Source organism: Fundulus heteroclitus, chromosome 14, assembly GCF_011125445.2.
Source record: "Fundulus heteroclitus isolate FHET01 chromosome 14, MU-UCD_Fhet_4.1, whole genome shotgun sequence".
Classification (NCBI taxonomy): Eukaryota; Metazoa; Chordata; class Actinopteri; order Cyprinodontiformes; family Fundulidae; genus Fundulus; species Fundulus heteroclitus.
This window is the reverse complement of record NC_046374.1, coordinates 10,107,266-10,133,157: the sequence shown is the minus strand read 5'-3', so window position 1 is coordinate 10,133,157 and position 25,892 is coordinate 10,107,266. Positions and strand designations below refer to the sequence as shown.

Sequence of the window (25,892 nt, the reverse complement as noted above, 5' to 3'; positions counted from 1 at the left end):
ATGTGGCAAGAACATAACATTCTTGAATGATGCCAACAAGCCTGGTACAAGTGAATGTAATATTTCAAAGACTCATAAAGCTTGTATATGGCTGAGGCTGTCCATATTCAGTTGTGTATATTGTAGGATTATACAGTACAGACTAAAAGTTTGGACAAACCTTCTCATTCAAAGAGTTTTCTTTATTTTCATGACTATGGAAATTGTAGATTTACACTGAAGGCATCCAAACTATGAATTAACACATGTGGAATTATATACTACACAAAAAAGTGTGAAACAACTGAAAATATGTCTTATATTCTAGGTTCTTCAAAGTAGCCACCTTTAGCTTTGATTACTGCTTCGCATACTCTTGGCATTCTCTTGATGAGCTTCAAGGGGTAGTCACCTAAAATGGTCTTCCAACAGTCTTGAAGGAGTTCCCAGAGATGCTTAGCACTTAGTTGGCTCTTTTGCTTTCACTCTGCGGTCCAGCTCACCCCACACCATCTCCATTGGGTTCAGGTCCGGTGATCGTGGAGGCCAGGTCATCTGGAGTAGCACCCTATCACTCTCCTTCTTGGTCAAATAGCCCTTACACAGCCTGGAGGCGTGTTTGGGCTCATTGTCCTGTTGAAAAAAAAAAATAATAGTCCTACTAAACGCAAACCGGATGGAAAAGCATGCCGCTGCAAGATGCTGTGGTAGCCATGCTGGTTCAGTATGCCTTCAATTTTGAATAAATCCCCAACAGTGTCACCAGCAAAGCACCCCCACACCATCACACCTCCTCCTCCATGCTTCACGGTGGGAACCAGGCATGTGGAGTCCATCCGTTCACCTTTTCTGCGTCTGATCTAAATTTTGAAAGAAAACTCTTTGAATGAGAAGGTGTGTCCAAACCTTTAGTCTGTACTGTAGCTCAGAATACTGGATGCAGGGGCGGTCCTACCCTGTCCGGCACCCTAGGTAAGCAATGTACCCAGAACAGCCCCCCGCCCCACCTGGTACCTATGATGTGTGATTTATGTTTCTCTGATGGCGCCCTGGGCAGCCACCCATGTTGCCTATATTAGAAGCCACCACTAGATGAGTGAATGAAAGGATTAACAGCAATCCATTCACTGCCTTAATCATATTTCATTGGACTCTCAGAGGCAGGAAGCTCAAGAAGTAGTACATTGGCCTCATTCCAGAACTTCAGAAGATTAAAAGAGAAGGAGAGACAAACATGTTTCAAAAAGAGAAAAGATACACTGAAGGAAAACACGGTGAAGGTAAATCCTCTTTGCATTTTTTTTTTTTTTTTTTGCAATTTCTCACCAAGCCTGTAGATTTCAGTAGGGATAATGCAGCTGAAGGATGGAGTGCTGAAACCAGTCAGAGGAATGGTACTTCCCCTTGTTGTGCCACCAGGATTTGGAGCAGAGCAATTGCAAAAAGCTGCAGAACAAAAAATTATGGCCTTTAACAAACATTTTCGAAGTGGCCCTTACTTTCTGCTCTACCCTGACGGTACAAAGATAACCAATATACCAGGGACAGAAACAGCATTCTCTCTGAAACTGTACAAACAAGCACTAGGGAAAGCATACCAATGCATCACAGTTTACCTTTGCACAGTTGAAGATTTCCTTACTGAATGTAAGTTACTCTTAAATAAATAACATTACAAAAAGTCTCTCTTGAACTTATTTGTGTCTTAAGTATATTGTTCCATCATCCAATTTAAACAAATTATACTACCAATTTAAACTAATTTTGTTTTTTACAGCTCTGAAATCGACCTCAGACTCTTCTGATTCTAATGTGAATATAACAAGCAGAAGTACTAAATAATTTAATTTGGCTGATCCAGTAGTAAGTGTAATATTTTCCATTTTATATGTGCTTACAAGTCAGAGATAGTATTTACATAACCGTTTTTTGGCAGGATGTTAAACACATGAGGCATACTGACTATGCTTGTAGTGTTCTGTTAAACAAATCTTAAGTGCATTTATTAGACATATTTCTTTTCTTTATCCAGCCATTTAGACCCAACTTGCACAGCACCAGTGATCATGGCAGGGAATCATCTTGGATTCAGCAGCTCCGGTAATATGAGTTCTTCAGGGGCCCAATCATGTACTATGATTATAAAAAACAAAGCAAAAAAAGCAAAAAACACATGTTCATGATAAAATAAGCTGAACTATGCCAAGTGTTCGTCCCGATAGTGTTTACATCATCCCTTTTGAGCCTGAACAAAGTATTTGCACGGGGCACAATAGGCAGACATTAACAATGTATCAATGTATTTTTTTGGTGCTTTATCACGCTTGATCTTGGACTTCTCCACTTTCTATTCACACAGCCCTTGGGGAGATGCTGGCTTGCTTGGCTCCATTACTTCCTTGTTTAGTCACTGCAAGAATGCGCAATATCATAACTGGTCACACTATCTTGTTAGGGTAAGTACAGGAAAAACTAAAGCAAGAAATGAAGCAAACAAAAACTTTTGAATGCAAAAATAGAATACAATAAGCCAACAGTGTACCACACTTTATTGGAAAGCCTTTGTATGCAACCAGAGTAAAATTTGTAAAGTCACTATATGTGAAAAGGTCATTTTAACTGTAATATGTCTCGTTCATATGTAGCCTTGTCTTAAAAAAAATCTACAATTAATTTGTCTTATGGTACATAAAGTAACAGGAAAAAAAGGCTTCATCGTCAACCACATTTGCTTACATTAGAGCAATGTCGTTCTGAATAGGTTTGATACCATTAACTATACACCTTTAAGTGCTTTTACTTGCAAAATCTAATCCCTCTTATGGTTTTTATACAGATCTTACTTTCTGGTGGAGAAGAGGACCCAGAAAATACAATGGATGCAATAGGAAATACGTGCTATAGGTGTTCTTTTCTCTCCTGATTTGAAGTGTTATGATTGATTACAGGATCATCATTTAGGCCGTGGGCCAGAATCTGTAGAATGATTTTTCGTATGAACTGTCAGGGGGCAACTCTCTTGCACTTGGATAAGTTGCCACACATAGCAGTGATCTAAAAAAAACAATGTTCCCACGTTTTCACTTGCACATTAATAAGTTATAGCCGATAAAAAATCTAAACTGATACGCGCCGTGCCTGTGCTATCCTAGCGCAGGAGGTCTCTGTGATATCACAGTAAATTGGGCCAAAGTCCGGGCTATTTCTGCCCTGTGCCCAGGCTGGCGACCTGTCCAGGTTGTACTCCGCCTCTCCCCCCATTGGCAGCTGAAGATAGACACCGGCACCCCTCATGACCCCAGCAGGGATAACCTTGTTAGAAAATTAATGAGTGGATGGATGGATGGACTGGTTGCCCCCTGACAGTTCATGCGAAACTTCTTAAGGAGAAGTCCTACAGATTCTAATCATGACAATGATGCTCCTCTGTTCTGTGTATTTTAGCAGATACACAGAACTGTATGCGCCCATTATAATCAACGATGAAGAGGACTCAGGGAGTGATGCAGCCAGTTTTGATCTTCCAGAGGATTCTGAGTAAGAAATTAATAGTTCTTATAAATTTTGTTTTTCAGGTTAAACACATCAGCTGTCATGCTTAAAGTTATATAGTAGTATGACCATAGTCACTATTTGTCTATCGGTAGGGTGGAAAAGCTCTCCGCACCAGAAATAATTGCAAACCTGGCACTCCAAATTGACCGCCATGCTGTAAACAGACTTAACATCTGCCGGTCTGACATCTGGGATGGAGCCGTCAGAGGATTCAAAAGGGCAACATTCTCTGTAAAGAAGGATCTCCAAGTGAAGTTTTCAGATGATGCTGGCAGGTTTGAGGATGGTATTGATGCAGGTGGACCAAAAAGGGAATTCCTCTCACTCCTGATGAAAACTCTGAAGGAACGATCCACATTTGATGGACCTGCAGAAGGCCGCTTCCTTGTCTACAATTCAAATGGTACTATTTTGTGTGGAATGTTTCAAAATAACTAATTTATTCAACAATGCCATCGTTGTGTGATTTAAAATGATTGACCACTAAATTATTCTGCATTTTCATGAGCAGCAATCAGAGAGGATGAGTATAGTTTGGCATGGAAGATGATTGCCATGTCCATAGTACATGGTGGACCTGGCCCAAATTTCCTTTCAAGGGATTTGGTCAACTACATCTCAGGGCAGTCCAGTTTCCACTCATCTGTAACAGACGTTACAGATGAAGAAAAGTGTTACGAGAGGTATGATGGTCAATACTTGAGGTTGTGTGATATAAATGTAAGCATTTTTATCTCTTTTGAAATGTTATTTCAATGGATTATTTAGATATTTCTATTTATATATAATATAATGTCATTTATCTGAAAGTAGTAAAGTTCATCTTCCATTTTTTCAGATCCAGAATGCTTCCTCATTGCAGACCCTCAGAGACTTAATGGTACAGCACAGTACCATGTTGCTGACTGCAGGGTGCTTAAACCGTGTCAATTCATTGGAGGAAAAGCACTCCATAGTGAATGAGTACCTCAGGTGGTACATAATTGAAAGGAATCACAGCGCAATCGAAAGGTAGTTGTTTTTTGTTATTGCCAATGTTGCTTTTTCCTTTAGCAGAAGACTCCTCTTACCGAGATGCACCACAGAGCGCCGATTCAGACACCACCCCTATATATATGTATGTGTGTATATATATATATATATATATATATATAAATTTTATATTTTTTATATTTATAAATGTTATATTTATATATATATATATATATATATATATAAATTTTATATTTTTTATATTTATAAATTTTATATTTATAAATTTTTTTGTATGTCTGGAGTGTGTCGTGAAAATAATTTCGCTTTGGGATTAATAAAGTGATTCTGATTCTAAAAGGTACATGCAATAACTGAGTGGTATAAAACAGGTGTTTCATTTGAATGCTTAGTAGCTGATACAAATTGTACTTTTAATTTCCTAATCAACCTGTTATTGCATTTCAGATTCAAGAATGGACTTGCTACTTTGCAGTTTTTAACAGCCCTGCAGCAATATCCTATGGCGCTGACTCCTGTCTTGTGCCATTCTGAGAGAAAGTTATCTGCTGGGGACATCAACAATCTCTTCCGGCCAAAGCTTAGTCCAGATGGCAGCAACCGGAGAGCCCAGGAGAACAAAACAACAAGTTTCTGGGCCGACTACCTTCTTGACTGTGAAGGTTGGTTTATTTGTTCCACATCACACTAATTACAATGAAAATGAACTACTTATGATGTATCGGTGTTGGTATTTATTTCTACTTTCAGAAAATAACAGTGAGGTGACCCTGGAGGACTTATGTTTGCAACAGGTGTGCCATCTATTCCTCCTGCTGGTATTGACCCTCTGCCACGTCTTGAATATATTTACAACTCAAAATTCCCCATGGCAAATACATGTGCCAACACTTTAAAGCTGCCCCTCTTGGACAGCTACATTACATTTAAGCACAATATGAACTTTGGGATTAAGAATTCCTCTGGCTTTGGATGCTTTTAGTCAGCATGTAGCTGTTGTTATTTTGGGCCAGATCTGTAAAAGTTTTGGATTCTAGTTGTGTGGGTTCTATGTGTGTGTGTATATACATATATTAGTTCTACTGCATTAGCTTGTTCCCAAATTTCTATATTTTGTTGTGTAGTTTGGTCTGAAAGACAACACAATGTTACAATGATATTGTTGAAACCAACTGTTTATAACATTCTTTATTTTGTCATTTTAAGCAACAGTTGCTGTATTGCTTGTAAAAATAAATATACAAAACCAAAAAAAAGTGACAGGACTGCATGTAAAAAGCTGTCACTGCAAATGAGATACAAAAGGGAACACGGTGCGCAAGAATAGATATCAGGTAAAAAAAAAAAAAAAAATAGGTGCAATCAAATATAACTTCACATGGGGTAAACAAACAAAATATTAGCTGCAAACAAATATCACAGTAAATGTAAAAAAATTACAGTTAAGCAGACAGTTTTCTGATCAAGAGGATGAATGAGAAAGATTTTTTGTTGCCTTTTCCCAGAGGTCCCAGGAGGAGTAAAACGTTGAATTCTGATGAAAGCTACAAAATAACAAAACAGCACAAACTGGGTCTGCTCATGTGTGACAAGGGAGAGCTTTACAAATTATAGATTCCCTGCTTCACACAATAACCAACAGACCCATCAGTATTTCTAGCATGAATGCAGTGTAGATACCAGGCTTGAAATTCTAAAAAAATATATATATATTTTGATCCAGTTGTCATATTGTGAACAAATCAAATGAATATATCAACTCTAGTAATGCCCTGCTGTTCCCATCACTGGTCTGCAGCATCTGAAAGCACTTATGCTACAACAACAAAGTGATCATCTCAAATCAACGGTGGCAGGGAGGAATGAGCCCTTCAGATGGAGTGGGTGGCTCTTAAAAGAGCCTTTGGGTTTGAGTGAGATCAGGAGACGTCTACTTGGAGCTGGTGTACTTGGTGACGGCCTTGGTGCCCTCAGACACGGCGTGCTTGGCCAGTTCACCGGGCAGCAGGAGGCGCACAGCGGTCTGGATCTCCCTGGAGGTGATGGTGGAGCGCTTGTTGTAGTGAGCCAGACGGGACGCCTCGGAGGCGATGCGCTCAAAGATGTCGTTGACGAACGAGTTCATGATGCTCATGGCCTTGGAGGAGATGCCCGTGTCGGGATGCACCTGCTTCAGCACCTTGTACACGTAGATGGCGTAGCTCTCCTTCCTGGTCTTTCTCTTCTTCTTGCCTCCTTTGCCGGCGGTCTTGGTCACCGCTTTCTTGGAGCCCTTCTTGGGCGCAGACTTGGCGGGTTCAGGCATGTTGTCTCTCAGAGTTTCCAACACAATGATGAGGAGGAGCAGAGAAAGCTGCTCTTATGCAGCATGCATGTAAAGACGTCTGCAGCGTCCCTTGACTGTGATTGGATGAGCCGCTCAGTCCATCAGGCGGCGCTTATGAAACCACGTGGCTTTTTCAAAAGTCGCGCGCAGGAAGCAGAAAAATGGAGGGAAACCTCCAACGCCCTCCAGAAGAAGGAAACAATAAAAGTAACGAACCCCATGACTGCTTTATGGCTCATTTAGGACTTATTCACGTGTTAGAATACGGACTCTTCATAACTTTAGATATTTCTGCAAAAGGGAAAACCTGAAAATTAATAATCACTATTTAAAATCAAGACTTCCCTTCAACAGAAGATAAAGTACTCAACCCAGTGTTCATTTAATGACTTCTCAATGATGAAAAACACTCAATATCGGTTTAAAAACAAGACACACAGAACTGAAATAATAGCAGTGCATGGTTGTGTGCAGAAAAGGGCGAAAAGAAACTCAAATCTTTTCCTATTTAAAGTATGAAAATGAAATGTGTGGCTTGGGGGAAAACCTCCTCCCTTTTTCTATAAACCATGGTGTAAGGTTGTTTGAATGGGGGAAACGGATCAAATATATTTATTGTCATCCATAGCCACAATGTCTCATATTTACCATTATTTAGATTTTGGCCAAATGTAAAATAATAGCCAACTTATTCTGCGTATTATACTAATGCAACATTGCAAAGGGGACGGAGCTTCATTATGTGTTTGACACCTTTGTATTTACAAACTTTTATGACGTAATTTCCACATCGGACATTTTACTACAAATCTGGATGAAATGGTGGTGCATGAACGTGGTTTCATTCATCCGCGTCTTTCAGAGAAAAAAATAACACTTTGTTTTAAATGCTTGTTTCTGAGGATTTGAACAGATGAGCAGGAATTGAGCTTCTTAAAGGGCCAGTGTGTGGCCCTGAAAAGGGCCTTTGTGTTGTTTCTCTCCAGCGCAGCAGTCTAGCCTCCGAAGCCGTACAGGGTGCGGCCCTGCCTCTTCAGAGCGTACACCACATCCATGGCGGTGACCGTCTTCCTCTTGGCGTGCTCGGTGTAGGTGACGGCGTCCCGGATCACGTTCTCCAGGAAGACCTTCAGCACACCGCGGGTCTCCTCGTAGATGAGGCCGGAGATGCGCTTGACTCCCCCGCGGCGAGCCAGACGGCGGATGGCGGGCTTGGTGATTCCCTGGATGTTATCGCGGAGGACTTTGCGGTGCCGCTTGGCGCCTCCTTTACCAAGTCCCTTGCCTCCCTTTCCTCTGCCGCTCATTCTGACTTCTTCTTCTGTGGAAACACAAAGAGAAATGTGGCTGCGAGCTGCAGACGCTCAGCTTTTAGCTCTGAGCTGCGGACCGAGGAGGAGCCGAGCTCAGCAGCTCCTCCCATGGTTCTGACGCACTGCCGCGTCTTTAAGAAAAAAAAAATGTCTGCATAGATTCAAGTTGAACAGCTTGAAATGTTTAAATACTTGCAGTTGCCTCTCCAAGTATAACACGGCTACACGATCTAGGTCTGACATTTGCAGAATTTCTCCGTCAGATTTTGTGACGCTGAGGATCTACAGAGGAGGAACAGCTGAGAGACGCGAAAATGAAATTAAAAAATCTAAACTGAATTCCAACACTTAAAGAGTGGGCCTATTTATTTTAATAATGTTATTGCACTTCGCCATTATGTGTCCACCTGTATAGACCAGTTGATCTGGGAGAATGGACACAGGAGCGGATCTAGTTACTTTTGGAGGGAGAGCTGGATCAATAACACAAAACGGAACGGAGCACAAGCGACGCCATTTTAACTGTAACACACCTCGTTTAAAAACGTCTTGAGTCCCCCTCTGCATATGCTAGATTACTTTTTATTGATTTTAGTTCTGCTTTTAATTCCATCCAGCCACATATTCTTCTTAAAAATCTCATTCAGTTGGATGTAGATCCATTTTTAATTAAATGGTATCATTCTTTTCTGTCAAACAGGCCACACCGGATACAACTGAACTCAGTGTTGTCTGACTCTGCTCTGAGCAGCACTGGTGCCCCTCAGGGCTGGGTCAGTTGACCGTTTTTATTTACACTGTACACTAATGATTGTGTCAGCTATCAGCCTAATCAATATGTGGTGAAATACTCAGATGATAACGTAATACTCAGCCTGTTAAACACTGCTTCCAACCTAAGCAGTCATAGATCAGCGGTTATTGAATGCCTGAACTGGTGCAATGCTCATAAGTTGCACATTAATATGTGGCCATACATGGACAGAACATTCAACAGGTGAGCTGATATAAACACCACTGGCTTCATAGCACTATGGCTGGCACACACAGCTGTTTGTGCAAAACTTCACCAGCGTCTTCACTTTACGTTCAAGAGTGTTGTGTTTGTAGCAACATAATGTGAATTTCTACAGCACTACTAAATCTCTATGAAGGTATGGCATCACCAGCTGGTTTGGTAATTTCACAGTAAAAACAAAGACCCAGATCTTGAATTTAGTAAAGACAGCCAGTAAAATAATGGGAATGGCTCCTCCTCTGTCTCCACAGGAACCTTTTGAGCAGTCCATCCTCAGACAGGCAGATAAGATTTTATCCAACTCCTCTCATGTGCTCCACTTTGAATTTGTGATATTAAACTCCAGGAAGAAGGTACAGGACCCCCTTATACAAATATAACAGATATAAATAGTTGTTCATCCCACTGTCTCTAAAACTAGTTAATGAGCGCATGGTTTGGAATGAAAAGATTAACAGGGTAAGGGCAAGGACACGTAGGTGGCCACATCTATGGTCTCTTATGATCTACAGCAGCCATTTGAGAGGGCAGTGTTGTCTGAAATTATTTTATTTTAAAAGGTTTATTGCACTGTTTTTTATATGATCGCTTTAGTCGAACTGAGATTTATGAACTGTTGTTGCTATTGTATATTTATCTATTATTTACGAATCTCCTTTTATTGATGATTGAATATGTAGTGCAATGCAGCTGATCCTTGTATCCAAGGATATATATATATATATATATATATATATATATATATATATATATATATATATATATATATATATATATGTACTCACAGTATTATTTGAAAACAAAAGCAAATAAAGGCAACCCCCCCACCCAACCCCTCTCCTTTTGAGGCAAACAAGGGTTTTCTTAATTGTTAATTCATTCTGCTCGGGCTGCTTCTGCATTTGATGGTGCTGCTCCCGTCACACTTGCGGCACTAAATAGATCTGTTATTTTGGCACATTTATCTGCATCCCCTTATAGGCTTTTGAGTCTTTTTTGTCTCCGCGCCCCCTTTTTGTGGCTTATCATCCATTTCATCAAAGTGAGCTCTAACTCTACTCAGCTCAAATGGCTACATATGAAAAGCTATGTCGGCAGTGAGGGGAGGGGTGGACCACAGAGGGTTAAGAGAAAACCAAAACAATGGGCTGCCTTTCATTTCTCATATACTGTTACAATCAACAAACTTTATTTATACGTTCTTTTATTCATACATTCAGTGAAATGATTAATAAATAATGTTTTATTCATAAATAAATAAATGTATAAATCAATTTTTGATTAATGACAGCCTTGGAACGGCCCAAACAGGTGTGTCGGCCCACCGGACCCAGACCTGTACGCCCGATGGCCAGTCCAGCCCTGGGGTCAGAAAAGGGCAGTTAACGTCTAGATCCACACATCATGCACACAAATCGTTTTAACTTTTACCTTCAGGGTGGCGCTAGAGAGCGCTGTTTGCTAAAACCAGCCGCCACAGAGACAGCTTCTTCCCCAAGGTCCTCGCTCTGAACACTCAAGAGTCAGAGTACCCAGGTCAATGCAATGCACATTTGCTCTAATACCTTGTCTTCCTCTTTTCTAAAAACACTGTGCGCGTATACATTTACGAAAGCAAACATTTGTTATCCCCTTTTGTATATTTACATTTAAAATGTAATTTCTTGTCTTGCCGTTCATGTGAGCAAAATGGAACTGAAGTCAGATTCCTTGTTTGTGTGCACAAAGTCAAAGAATAAAGCTTATTCTGATTTTATTTTTTGTAACTTCCAATCTTTTGAACATATAGTCCACAATATAATACAACAAAGAATCAACAACAGGCTGCACATTTTACAGCCTTTACACTTATATATGAATGAATGGACAAAATATTATGATCTTGAATACAAATACTAATTCAAATTAAATCCTGACAATTTCTGAAAAAAAAAATCCTCATTAAAACATGTTATTGAGACTCATTGCTTAATTAGGACAGCTGCTGTGGCATCCCACTGGCCAAATAATTCACAGCTAGGTGTTGAATATTCTAGCATATACAGCTTTGAAAGTTTTAAAGATTTTTTGTTAATGAATAACAGATGCATAATATAATAAAAATTTAACCATTCGTTTTTTTAGGCAGATTTAAAGAATATATAAATCGACAGAACTGTAGATTGTCTAGTGTACACTAGAGGGTGCCATAATAACACTCAGTTTGAGAACACTGTTCTGACTAGCAGGACATTGGTAAAGTTGGAGATTTGGTCAGAATTGTTGGTGTCCTCACTGGTAGAAAATACAGGCAGATACTTAGCCATCATACAATACCACCAGAGAGGCACATTACTGGCCTCACATTTATTCTGCAGCAAGAGAACTTCAATCCACCTTAAGATCATTAGGAACGATCTTCAGTGTAAAGAAGAGCAACATGTTGTGAAAGTGATGGCATGGCCCCCCACAAAGCACTGATCTCAACATCATGGAGTATGTCTGAGATTACACAAAGAGACAGGAGGACTTGAGGAAGCCTACAACATGTTTGGAGCAACATGCGAGCTGAGTTCCTCCAAAAACTGTGTGTAAGTGTATCTAGAAGAACTGATGCTGTCTTCAATTCAATCAAATTTTATTTATATAGCGCAAATTCATGAAACATGTCATCTCAAGGCACTTTACAAAGTCAGAATCAATCATATTATACAGATTGGTCAAAAATATTTCCTACATAAGGGAACCAGTTGATTGCATCAAAGTCTTGACAAGCAGCAGTCACTCCTGGAGAACCGTAGAGCCACAGTAAGAGTCGTCTGCATTGTCCATGGCTTTGCAGCAATCCCCTCATACTGAGCAAGCATGAAGCGACAGTGGAAAGAAAAACCGCCCATTAGCGGGAAGGAAAAACCTCCAGCAGAACCGGGCTCAGTACAAACGGTCATCTGCCTCGACCGACTGGGGTTACAGAAGACAGAACAGAGACACAAGAGAAACAAAAAAGCACAGAAGCACACATTGATCCAGGAATCTGTTCTACATTAGATGGTAGTAGCGGGTGATCTGTCTTCTCTGGATGATGTCACAGCTAACAGAACGCCAGACCAGGTGTACCTACTATGAAGAAAAAAGAGAGAGAACAAAAAGTTAAAAGCTGAAATGACAACAGTCATGCAAAACTGGAGAACAGTCTTGAAGGCAAATGATGGGCACAGCTAATATAGTTTTGATTTAGAGCTCTGCTCATTCACTGCATTTTGTTAAATGGTGAAAATCAACTATTAACACTTCAATTGGTGAAGGCATTCTTATTTCACAGCATTTTTTCATACCTGCCTAAAACGTCTGTGCAGTGGTGCATATTCAAGCAATGCGGTATTGAGCTCTGCGCCCTTCTCGTTTCTAGCTTCCCACTCTGGTCAAGCTAGCTCGCATCGACTTCAGCCCCCGTGGTTTTGTTAAGCCTACTTCTCCTCCGTGCAGGCAGGATGTTTTTTGTGGTCGCTTCACAGATGCAGCTTGTTTGTTCTCGCTGCTGTGCAGTGACACTGCTGCTCTTATTTACACAAATGCATCTGCTCTTGAAAAACACGCATGCTTCCCCCTTTACCTTCACTGATGCACAAAACAGCTATAAAAGGGTTTCGCTTTCCCTAACCCTAAACCCGAGGTCACAAATCTGAACCTGGAGCTGAATATAGAGAGGAGGGAGGGGGTCCTCTATTAGAGGGTGGAACGCAGCAATGTACTCAAGCATGTCCAGATTTAAAGAAATCAACTATCTTGCAGTAATGTTAAGGCTCTTACAAGGCAAAGCTTCTTTCTCTTTTTTTTGTATATACATATATATATAATCTCAGAATTAAGTTTCCGCTTCATGCTTGAGGTCATTGCAAACATTAGGTAATCAGCCTCCGGAGCATGGCTCAGCAAGAATGGCTTCAGTGGTGAAGTGTTGCTCAGTTACATTTTGTGCAAAGTGGCTTTGCATACATTCAAACCACAGAGACATGAGCACCACAGAAAACTGCCTGCTTCTGCGCCCTAAAAAGCCACAGCACGGGAGAAGCCCAGACACTTGGTGGAAATAAGCTTAAGGAAGGTAACATCAAAAGGCATGATCACAGTTTTGTTCACAGTTCAATAGAAAGCCCACATGTACTCATCAGGGGTATAGATTGTCAACTCAACTTTAGTTATATAGCACTTTAGCTTTCAACTCAGTTGGCCAAAGTGCTTTGCAAACCATAAAAAGCTAATAATTCAAAATGTAAAAAAAAAAAATGTGCCCTAGGTTTTTGGTACCAGTTAAAACACAAGCAGCAGCATTTTGGGCCAGCTGCAGTTGAGCCTGAAGTGGGACCCAGGGGCCAATTTTGGCATCAATTTGGCCAGCCAGGAGTTGCCCTGGTCACCAGGTTAAAAGTTCATATCAAACTTCGTAGACAGGAAGCATCCTACTTATGACATCCATAGAGTTTCTACATTCCAACCTTCAATTACCTCAATAACTAGATATGGATATATACATTCCACTCATGGTGCTTGCATTATATTTGAAATATTACCCATCAAGATTAAACTTACGGAGCCCCAGAACTGATATGGGGGAAAAAAGAGATACAGCGTGTGCACGAAATGCTAATTTTTTCCCACAAAATATAAATCTGTGGACACTAAATATTATTTTGTTCATACAAAATACTAATTCGTTCCCAATAAATATTAATTTGTGGCCACAAAATATTAATTCATTTCCAAGAAATACTAATTTGTGGCCATAAAATATATGTATAACGTGTGCACAAAATACTAAACATAATCTTCCTAAGCCAGGTTGCTTCACCGACAGACGTACAACTTGGATGCTGGGATAGACTGTTTTGCTGATCAAGAGTTCTGATGCTAAACAAATGGCTGAAAAAAACATGCAAACAAACAGCTTTAACCTCCATAGACAGCTTTAACATCTTTTGGGAGAGGAGACATTATTTCAACAGAGATGGTTTCTCTCTAAATAGGTCAGGTGCAAAACGGCTCATTTCAAACATATTCTATTCTGTGAACCATGCTCCATCAGCTTTCTCCCAAGATGACACAGAAAGAGGCTACATCAGAATTACAGGAGGATTCATCCCAGATCTCAACAGGAGGACAAAAAGAGGACTGCCCTTTAACTCCCAAAAGGAACCAAAAACCTTCAACCCCACGAGCACCAGTCCAGACTGCACCCACCTCCCCTTCTTCTCCACAAAACCCAGATGTTCCTTTTCTGGAATTTGCTCATAACATGAACAAAGTTTTTAAGATTGGCCTACAGTTGACATCCTCTCCACATAGCGATTCTGACAACCCCAGCGCTGTGACTAAACCTGCATCTTCCAAAGGCTGCAGAGCCCGAGATCCTCCCCCTCTACTTAACACGGAACCTGCCTGTGCTCAGGACCTTCAGATCACTTCTCTTTGATACACACCGAGCCCTAACAGAAACCTTATCAGACATGACAGTTTCCTGCATCAGCTTCGGCCTTCTGTCGGAGAATATGGAATATGTGTGATAATACGTGGCAGAGATAAGTAAAACAAAAAGATAACAAACAGGAATACACAATCATACTTAAAAGTCATAAACTGTCAGATGCAACCTGTCACAGAGACATCATCAACCACTAAGTCATATAAACTGGGTTTATTAAATATTAGATCTCTGTCAGGAAAATCCCTTTTAATTAATGACTTCATTATTGACAATAATCTTGATGTAATGTTTTTAACAGGAACATGGCTGCATGAATTTAGTGAAGCAGCTATACTGATGGAGTCGACACCTCCAAACTACAATTTTCTTGGTGAGAGCAGACAGCAAAGGAAAGGTGGAGGAATAGCAACATTGTTTAATGATTCACTAAAGTGTAAAAAGGTGTTTTTGGGAAAATTTGACTCTTTTGAACATTTGGCTCTCCAGGTAAAGGGCCCGGTACGAACTATGTTTCTGAATGTGTACAGGCCTCCTAAGTCCATATCAAACTTTTTTTAATGATTTTAGTGACCTGCTGTCTGTGATATGTGTCGATTATGACTGTTTATTTATTGTGATAGACTTCAACTTTCACGCTGACAACCCTGAAGACAGAAGTGCAAAAGAACTGTGTGACACACTTAGAAACTTTGGTTTAACTCAACATGTTAAACAGCCAACACACAAACAGGGACATATTTTAGACTTGATCATCACTAAAGGTCTAAAAATTTCACAGGTCAATGTAACTGATGTTGCCCTATCTGATCACTTTTCTGTTACCTTTGAAAGCATAATTTCCAGTGACTCATTTAGCCAAAGGGACATCATAAGAAAGGACAATGCCTTCAAGGACAATGCCACGGAAACTTTTATTCAAGCTTACTCTGCTGCTTTAACCTTGGGCTGCAACTCAGTAGATGAGCTAGTAGATAACTTTCATTCTAAAGTCTCAGACATCATTGACTGCATTGCTCCAGTCAAAGTGAAGTTTTTTTCCGGGAAGAAAAAATCTCCTTGGAGAAATGCTCCAGCAGTTAGAAGTGAAAAAATGGAATGTCGAAAAGCTGAACGGAGGTGGAGAAACATTAGACTCCAGGTTCACTATGACATCTATAAAGAGAGACTTTACAGATATAACTTACAATTGAAAAATACAAGACAATCTTTCTTCTCTGAGATCATCAACAACAACATTAATAATGCTTGTGTCTTATTTGCCACAGTCAACAGGTTAACAAATCCTCCTGTGTCCGTGGCTTCTGAACTCCACTCCACCAGGGCCTGCAACGAATTTGCTAACTTCTTTACTGAAAAAATCCGACAGATCAGTCAGAGGATCAGTCTGTACATCCATATCAACCCCAGTACCAAAGCTGTATCCAATTGGAACTTATCATGACAAAATGTCCCAAATTCAGCCAAATAAACCACAAAAGCTTAGAGCAGATCATTGAGCAGTTAAGTTCCTCCTCCTGCTCTCTTGATGTTCTACCCACAGCTTTCTTTAAAAAAGTTTTACCTGTCATAGCGTCTGATTTGACTCAGATAATAAACACGTCCCTCCTGTCAGGTGTTTTCCCCCAGTCCCTAAAAACAGCAATTATCAAACCACTGCTGAAAAAGAACAATTTGGACAAACTACTTCTCCAGAACTACAGGCCCATCTCAAACCTCCCCTTTATCAGTAAGATCATTGAAAAAGTTGTATTTCAACAATTAAACACCTTCTTAACAACGACCAGCCGCTTTGACGTTTTCCAGTCTGGCTTCCGTGCTCACCACAGTACAGAGACCGCCCTTATCAAGGTGTTTGATGACATCCATATAAATACAGACTGTGGAAGGACCACCGTGCTGGTTCTATTGGACCTCAGTGCAGCATTTGATACTGTCGATCACTCCATTCTGTTAGAGCGCCTGGAAAACTGGGTCGGTCTCTCTGGTACAGCTCTCCACTGGTTTAAATCCTACTTAAAGAACAGGGACTTTTTTGTATCAGTAGGTAACTTTACATCAGAGATGACAAAAATCACATGTGGGGCTCCCCAAGGGTCCATTCTGGGTCCCCTCCTTTTCAATATCTACATGCTCCCTCTTGCTCAGATAATAAAAAATAACAACATCAGCTACCATAACTATGAAGACGACACACAGCTCTACATCACCATGTCACCAGGTGACTATGAACCAGTTCAGGCACTGAGTAAATGCCTAGAAGAAATCAATGCCTGGATGTGGCAAAATTTTCTTCAATTGAATAAAAACAAAACTGAAGTAATAATTTTCGGACACATACAGGAGAGATCAAAAGTTAGCACACAGCTTCAGTCGCCTCAGCAAGAAACCACTAATCAGGCCCGAAATCTGGGAGTAGTGATGGACTCAGACCTGAACCTTCAAAAGCATCTAAAGACAATTACAAGGTTGGCCTTCTATCACCTGAGGAACATTTCCAGGATTAAAGGACTGATGTCTCAGCAGGATCTGGAAAAAACTAATCCATGCGTTTATTTTTAGTAGAATTGATTACTGCAACGGTGTTTTCACAGGTCTGTCAAAAAAGTGGATCAGACAGCTGCAGCTGATCCAGAACGCTGCTGCCCGCGTCCTCACTAAGACTAAGAAAGTAGAGCACATCACCCCAGTTCTAAAGTCCTTACACTGGCTCCCTGTATCTCAGAGAATAGACTTTAAAATCCTTCTGTTAGTCTATAAATCCCTGAATGGCTTAGCACCTAAATACATCACAGACTTGTTATCAGTGTATCAACTTTCCAGACCACTAAGGTCTTCTGGCTCCAGCCTACTCTGCATACCTAGAACCAGAACTAAACACGGAGAAGCAGCATTTAGTTCCTATGCTCCACTTATCTGGAACAAACTTCCAGAAAACTGTAAAAGTGCTGAAAGCCTGAGTTCTTTTAAATCAAGATTAAAAACACATTTGTTTAGGATTGCCTTTGACTGTTCTAGTTAAACTGTTTTAATAAATAAAAGCCTATAGAAATAATGAATTATATTCAATCCTTGAAGCAAACAAAATAGGATTCACAAATACAGAACAGTGACTGAAATTTTAAGTTTAAATTGCATTACTGAAAGATCATTAGTTCAACTTTGTTGTCCAACTGTTTTTAATATTTGCTTTTAATTTCTATTTCTCATGTATTATTTTGTTTCTACATTTTATTCCAACTTGCTTTTATTCTGTTTTATTTGCCTATGTTTTAATCATGTAAAGCACTTTGCATTGTCTTTGTGCTGAAATGGGTTATACAAATAATTTTTCCTTTGCCTTCTGACCAACTGCAAGGCTCTGGAAAGGACCACAGTTATCAGTGGATGTAAGCGCGTACAACATGGTATTCGTGTCGGAAAAGAGGATGTCAGGATTCTCCTCTCTCTGCTGGACCCCATTGGTTCTCAAGCTGGCCACCTTCATGTTGGCCTAATCATAGATTATTGATAATAGAGAGTTTTTGTTTATTTAATGTTTTTCTTATGTACTTATTAATTCTTACCATTTAACAGCGAACAAAATTGGAGAAACATTCTGGGTAGCAACGGAGGGGGTGGCTGCATAGCAATAAAATGGTCAAGAGCTAATCGAACCAGTCTTAATTAAAAGCTCTGTCATACAAAAACAATTTTCAGACTACATTCAGCTGCAGGTCTTTTTCCACTTCTCATTACCGTGGTGTGGCACTAGGTCCTGTTTTAGTACTCTATCTTTTACCTGTTCACCACATGTTATGCATGTTTAGAGACATCACAGTTAACATTTAGCTTTAAATCTCTTAAACTCAATGATGTAGAATTTTTGTATAGTTGGTTGGTCTCTGTCTTAAGCTCTAAACCTCTCTTTGAGAACTCTGCTCAAATATGATGTGCCTAAAATTACATGAACATATCTTAGGAACTGTGTCTTTTGTTCAAATATATAATAAAGGCAACACTTGAGATTTATTTCAGATGTGTAAAAATCTATATTTAAGTTAGTGAGCAAGAGCAAATAAATATGCTGCACCGCATAAAAGAAATTCTGCCAACAACTTACACTTTATAATTGTATTATTCTTTTGTAGTTGCAATCCAAAATATCCAGCAAACCACAATGAACAATTTGATCAAATTCATAGCAAAAACAAGGAAGCATAGACGTTTTACAGAATTATGGGTTTTAAAAAAATCAAAGTGAACCTTCTAAATCTGCCATTTTGGAACAGCTTTGCATCATACGTGCTATTTGAAATCCCAAAGGTTGTTTTTTTCAGACTTACTGCTCTTTGGTTGCCGAAAGGGCTGAACTGTCACCTGAACTCCACCTCCACATCCCTGAGATTGTTTACACTGGAACCAATCACAAAGCTGAATTTGAACTTAACCATTATTTTAGCCAATCACAAACAACATTTATCTCCTATATGAGCTAAGTGTGTCTGCAAACTCAGACTACCGACTGCAAATTTTAAAGATGAAGCTGCATCATGTGATTATTTTGATCCTCTGCCAAAACAGTAAGTTTTCATGACATTTTACTCTTCGATAGAGTGCTGTTGTGATTCTTAAAAGAGAATAGTAAATATTTAGAGCAATAAATATAGTACAGTTTTGCTTTTCTATACAGGTGAAGTGATCTCTGTCAATAACACCCCGGCAATCATTCAGCAAACTGGAATTAAGACGGCTAAAGTTGGAGAGACGGTGACTTTAAGCTGCTCCTGTAAACATGACTCTGTAACTCACATGTTTTGGTACCAGCAAAGCCTGGGTGGGAAGCCTCACATGATATCAAAGCGGATGAAGCAGAGCACAGAAGCTGAAATTTCCCCTGCATATGAAAAAAGATTTCAAGTTCTTGCACGGTCTGGAGGAAGTGTCAATGATCTCATAATCACAGATCTTCTAGCCTTGGATTCAGGGACATATTACTGTGTTGTTCTAAGAATCGCTGTTATTGAATTTGGACAAGGAGTTTTCCTCCATGTCAAGACGTCTCCATCAGACACGCAGTCGTCCATCCATCAGCCAAAGCTGCAACGACTACGACCTGGTGAATCTGTGAATCTGAGCTGTAGTGTCTACGCTGAGCGCTGTGCCGAGGAGCCGGATCTCTACTGGTTGAGACATGAAGAGTTGCAACCGGCAGTCATGTATCCCAGTGACAGACACTGTACGAGTGCCTTAAATGGAACATTTAACGGTACATATTGCACTTCCAACCTTGAACTGCATCTTGTCAGGTCTTCGGATGCTGGGATCTACCACTGTGCTCTGGCCTCTTGCGGGGTAGTGGTTTTTGGAGAGGGAACTATGGTGGAGATTGAAGGTATGTGGTCACAGCAGCTGTCCAAACAGCTCAACAGGAATTACATTTATTGTGCAGATTGTGTCTTACCAAACATAAAACCAACTGATTTTTTCTCTTCTATCATCCACCACAGTCTCCCCTCTCCTGGTGTATTGTTTGAGTGTGGCTCTGATGGTATTCATCCTCGGGCTCCTTGTTTTGTCATCCCTGGTGTACAAGCTAAAACTAAAGCCTTTGTCTTCCTGCACAGGTGAGGTCAGACATTATTGCCTGTTACCTGTTACTGACAGTGTTGTTCAACCATGCTTTGGTTTGCAGGGGTTGGTGCCCACCAGAGATTTTCTATAACCACGCCAGATGTGGTAGGTCCAGTTTAAATAATCCAATCAACTCTTTTTTTTCCATGGAGCAGTATTTTAATAAAGGCTGCATTACCTGCTCTGTGTTGCTTGCCAACATTTTAGTATATAAACTGCTGTTTGCAGATTGTGTTAATGTTAATGATGCTGCTGATGACTATCATAATAATGCTGTTATCATGGCGCTTTAGCTAGCAATAACATGTTAGCAATGCAGAGTGTAAAATTATCATGTCATGTTAGTTCATCTTTGTATGTTAGCTACTGCAAAATTAAGCATTGCTATAATTCTACCAAACTATAGCAGTGTGAATAATTTCCACTACCAATAACTAACATGCTAAAGTTGAGTTGTTAGATGATGTTAATATTTTAATTAATCCTCGCAAATAAAATGCTAGTAGTCCGAGAACTAGTCAGAGCTACCCTTAGCTAACTAAGAGGCAAATTAACATGTTGCCTGTTTAAACTAACGTTAACCCCCATCGCCCCTTTAACACTTGTTTCCAATATTTTCTTCAGGAACTCACCTCTGTAGATTTTTAATTTTATATTATTTAACCATCTAAATATTTTGATGGTTAAAAATTTTGTAATGTGGGCCAAAAGTGTCAAGTCAAAAGTATTTGAGGGTCAAACATATATATATAAAAAACAAACAAAACGAATGACCAACATATTATATTGTTATATTTGTTTTTCACCCTCTCCAAAAATATGAGCTTGCAATATTTGAATTTAACAAATTAGTCAGATTTTCTGTGTGCAGGAAAGGGAGGCGTAAATCATTGTGGATTCAACACTTGAAAGACTGTCGTTCAGTTTGCAAATTCATTTGGGCTCGATTAAAAAAAACTGTCTATTCTCAGCAGTAAAAACAAGACTTTGGTCAGTCTTTTCTTAAAAAAGGCTTGCTGTTAGCCAATTTTAACAATTGAATTAAAGGCAGATTTTGGCGCACCAAAGTCTCCAACTGAATAAAAGTCATTGAATAGATGTAGTCCTGTTTACCATGAAATTAAAGAGATGTAAAATTGTGTTTTTTAAAAGATAAATATACGTGTTGTACCTCACATTTTCAATTGTTAAATGATTTTAACACGTCGGTAACAATTTAACCCTATCTTGAAAAAAAAAAAAAAACGTCTCCACATTCATCAACCACCTCTGCTTGGAGTTGAGGGCCGCACAAAATGAGACCAGCGGCCGCACTTGGGACACCTGATCTGATCTAAATAGATCTAGACTACTAAGCTTTCAACTTTTCTTACTCTTTCATGCTGCTCTGCTTATTCCTTTGCTCTAAAACAATGTTTAACAGGATCAGGATCATATGATTTGTCCGCTTTAACCACGGCTTCTTAAGCAGCGCTCTGCTTCAGTTTCAGCTTTAGCCATTCTCTGTTCTACAACAAATGTTTCGCTTCAGTTTGCTGTTTAAGCTGACTGTCACTCACAATAGGTTTTCTTTTTTGCAGGAGATGCAGTTTCATTAATTTTTACAGTAATAGCCATATTTTTTTCACCCATAACAGGAACATGATGCAGAAAGTCTCCATTATGCTGCTGTGGGTCTAATGAGGGGCAATGAACAACAGCATAAAGAGGACGCTGTCAGCGCTTGTGTGTACTCCAGAGTAAGGAGCAGAAAAGAGTAAATATCTGAAGCAAGAAAACAACAACTCACATGACTGATTTAACTCTGTATGAATGTTGTGCTTGAAAATAAACTATGTTTCTCCGCAGTTTTTGCCAAGTGACTTCTGCAAGTGCACCATAGACATAAGCTCTCACCTGCGTGGAGGAACAACGTTTTGTCAAATTAATATAAACCACAACACGGAGGTTTCATTGAAATCCCCTACATGTTTCTCAGCAAAGTCCTTAAACCTTGCTCTATAGTGGTGTCCTCCACTGGTGTGGTGAAGGTGTTGGTATTGCTCTAAAGCAGTTTCCACTGGTGGAAACAAAACCCCAAACGTGACAAACGAGCCTTCAGTCCACACTAACTTGTTACTAAGTCAGCCTGGTCTTGCAGTACCTGCTGTATAAACTGCCAAATGTTTTAATTTCCTTTCAATGTTTTCACTTTTTTATATACATTTTTATAAAAAAAAATTTAACACAAACTTTAATACATATTGCGTTTTTACGATTTTTCGCAATGTACCAAGTGAAATGGAAGAAAAATTATCCATGAAAATCCATGAATAAAAGTCTGAAAGATGTGGTGTACCCCATTTTATTTGATGCCCTTAAATTAAATCCCGAACAGTAATTATATATATATATATATATATATATATATATATATATATATATATATATATATATAGATAGATAGATAGATAGATGGATGGATGGATGGATGGATGGATGGATGGATGGATGGATAGATAGATAGATAGATAGATAGATAGATAGATAGATAGATAGATAGATAGATAGATAGATAGATAGATAGATAGATAGATAGATAGATAGATAGATAGATAGATAGATAGATAGATAGATATTCTTACTATATATTGTATATATTCCTACTCCATAAAAAACTTAACCAACTACTAATGAATGATGTACATTATGTACAGTTTCCGAACAACAACTAGTTTCCTTATTGCAAAACAAAAGAATTAGAAACAAGACTTAACATGCTGCAAAATAGCAAAAGCAAAAACAGAGCCATTATGGTTGAAGATTAAATAACTGCTCTTCATCATTAGATTTATCTTTAAAATATTCAATTTGTATAAACTGAAGTGATTTATGTTTTCAGTATGCTAACGTTCACCTGCGATACTACTTCCATTCTTTTATTCCTGTGAATGAAATGTACATCTTGTTAAAATTGTCCATACAAACCGGATTTCTCAGATTTGCTCCCCTCTTAAATGCTTTCCCCCATTCCTGTTGAAGACAGTTTCTGTGTTTCATTTGGAAAAGAGATTATTATACGTTACTCAGATTACTTTTGATTGAAAAAAAAAAGGTTAACCCATTTGGTCTCCAAATTCAGCATTATTAGTCTAATGGTCATTTTTGGAAATATATTTACTGTTTTTATATGACTTTAGTGTGTGTTTTCCCAAATGTTGCTCAGATAGTGTAAAATCAAAATACACTAAATTTTAATTAATGCTTTCTGATTTAAAAAGCATACCTTGTTTTCCCCAGAACAGCAATGATCCATGCCAACATTCCACAAACATATGTCAGGGCGGTTTCCAAAAGATTTTATGGTTGAAGATCACTCCAAGATATTTTGTCTCATTTACTCTTTGCATGTTCAGTTGAAAACATGAAGACCAAGAAATAAACCAGATAGGTCAGGGATGTTAACAGAAAATGTTGATTATCAATCAATTTGCCAACCGTTTTAACATCTCAAAGAGGACTGTCGAATTGATCATTTGAAAATTAAAGAGTAGAACTACTAAGCAACCAACACATGGCTGTCTGCCTAAATTTACAGGCCAGGCAAGGAGAGCATTAGAGAGAAGCAGTGGAGAGACCCATGGTAACTTTGGAGGAGCTGCATAGATCCTCTGCTCAGTTAAACCAAACTATCATGATAACTATAGAATAGAAGATTATTGTCAGAATTGCACACAGCTTTCATAATTACAACAAAATGACATTAGTTCCCAAACCAAGAAATAATATAAAAAGAGAAAATATTAACAACAGTGAAACAAGAATAAGATTAAAGTAGTTAAAGAGTCATTGAACATTCCGCACCCCGTGATCTTAACAGTAACGCTTGAGATGTAGCATTACAGTCCATTCAACAGCTTGACAGCTGTTGAAAAAAAAATGTTTTCCAGTCTTGATGTATGACTGAGTTTGAATCTCATGTTGGAAGGCAGGAGCTTGAAGAGGCAAAGGCGGTTGTGTCTTGGATGATTATCCTTGCCCAGCTCTGACATCAGGTCTCAAAAATAGACTGATGGCTAGAACGTCAGACACAATAAACCTTTCGGGCTGCTTTTGACTTTCTGAATTTATTTACTTTTCCACACCATACATTTGGCATTTAAAGAATAGTGGAAATCTGAAAGCATTGGTTGAAAAAAGTCCCATTAGAAATGTGCTACATGCCATGTAGAAGCAAACATGTGGATGTAGTAGTCAGAGGAAATTATTCCATTCGGTCAGCATACTCCACCCACACCCATCTCCACTGTGAGACATGTCTGAGACACAATCGAGTTTTTGGATTTTTATTTGTGAAAACATTTAAAAGCCATCGATATTTTTTTGTCTGACTTCATATTTATGCACTACCCTGCCTTGGTCTAGCACATAAACTCCCAATAAATTACAAGTTGTGCTGCTTGTCAAGACTTGATGCAATCTACTGGGTTTCCTTAGTAGTCCATGGGCCAGAATCTGTAGGACGTCTCCTTAAGAAGTTTCGTATGAACTGTCAGGGGGCAACTTTCTTCCACCGGGATAAGTTGCTACACATAGCAGTGATCTCAAAACACCAATTTTCCCACGTTTATCACAGTAAATTGGACAAAAGTCTGGGCTATTTCTGCCCTGCGATGGACTACTGAGCTGTCCAGGTTGTACCCCGCTCTCACCTATTGACAGCTGGAGATCGGCAACGGCACTCCTCATGAACCCAGCAGGGATAAGCGTGCCGGAAAATAGATGGATGGACTGGGCTATTTCTTTTTCCTCGCCATCAAGATCTCTGCCAACTGGCACCAGAAAATGCTATTATTGGGCTTTCTTCGTCTGGAAACAGATGCATACAACACCTTACAGACGCAGCCATGATGAACTGGTTGAACTCGCACAGCTGACAATACGGCGATCTGATTGGCTGAGCAGCAAAACTCGAATCACGTGACCTCTTGGACCGGAGCGCTACAGTTTAGATTTTTTTTATCGACTATAACTTATTAATGTGCAAGTGACAACGTGGGAACATTGGTGTTTTGAGATCACTGCTATGTGTAGCAACTGATCCAAGTGCAAGAAAGTTGCCCCCTGACAGTTCATACGAAAAGTCATCGTACGGATTCTGGCCCATGGCCTAGTAGATAGGAAACGTTTTGACCAATCTGTATAATCTGATTGGATTTGACTTTGTAAAATGCCTTGAAATGACATGTTTCATGAATTGCCGCTATATAAATAAAATTGTATTCAACTGAAAATAAAGGCTTAATAATAAGTGCCATCCACATAGGAACAATTTTATTTTAAACCATAATTTCTTTTACTTTTTTATTTTGCCTTTTGTCAGCAATACATTTGTTTTAGGAACCACAATATATTAATGTTTATACAAATGTCCATAAGTTTAAAATTCCCCAAGCTGTTAATTCCATGTAGTTAACTAACACAACTTTTGAACTTCAAAACAAGGATATCTTTGCTCTCGTGTAAAAACCTTTTGTGTGTGCTCCTTCATCTGCGTTTCTTAATGTATTTCCATCACAGCATTGGAGCGGCACCATCACTAGCCTTTCATAATTTTGCTGTTTTTGACGAGAAAACCCTTTTACAAAAGAGGCCCCT

General features: G+C 39.2%; 2 protein-coding genes and 1 long non-coding RNA gene across 3 annotated transcripts; 2 read left to right on the top strand and 1 right to left on the bottom strand.

The window, feature by feature from the left end:
* Window positions 1-6,363: 6,363 nt before the first annotated feature.
* Window positions 6,364-6,853, bottom strand: LOC118565656 (histone H2B 1/2). The gene has a single exon (XM_036146247.1). The coding sequence runs from the start codon at window positions 6,830-6,832 to the stop codon at window positions 6,458-6,460; it is 375 nt and encodes a 124-aa protein (XP_036002140.1). The 5' UTR covers window positions 6,833-6,853; the 3' UTR covers window positions 6,364-6,457.
* Window positions 6,854-19,148: 12,295 nt separating this feature from the next.
* On the top strand, window positions 19,149-20,094 carry LOC105923917. Its single transcript, XM_036146997.1, has 3 exons — window positions 19,149-19,204; window positions 19,315-20,003; window positions 20,074-20,094. Exons 1-3 carry the CDS (start codon window positions 19,162-19,164, stop codon window positions 20,092-20,094), a joined length of 753 nt encoding a protein of 250 aa, XP_036002890.1. The 5' UTR covers window positions 19,149-19,161.
* Window positions 20,095-20,135: 41 nt separating this feature from the next.
* LOC118565882 lies at window positions 20,136-22,102 on the top strand. The gene is made up of 3 exons (XR_004932694.1): window positions 20,136-20,248; window positions 20,317-20,360; window positions 21,893-22,102. It is a non-coding gene; the product is annotated as an uncharacterized LOC118565882 (long non-coding RNA).
* Window positions 22,103-25,892: the final 3,790 nt, after the last annotated feature.

Bases quoted from the DNA above. Each gene is read 5' to 3' on its own strand.
- LOC118565656 (XM_036146247.1), bottom strand. From the start codon at position 6,832: ATGCCTGAACCCGCCAAGTCTGCGCCCAAGAAGGGCTCCAAGAAAGCG.
- LOC105923917 (XM_036146997.1), top strand. From the start codon at position 19,162: ATGAAGCTGCATCATGTGATTATTTTGATCCTCTGCCAAAACA. The intron at 19,205-19,314 runs GTAAGTTTTCAT...TTTTCTATACAG, and splicing joins TTTGATCCTCTGCCAAAACA to GTGAAGTGATCTCTGTCAAT. The intron at 20,004-20,073 runs GTGGAGATTGAA...TTTATTGTGCAG, and splicing joins TTTTTGGAGAGGGAACTATG to ATTGTGTCTTACCAAACATA.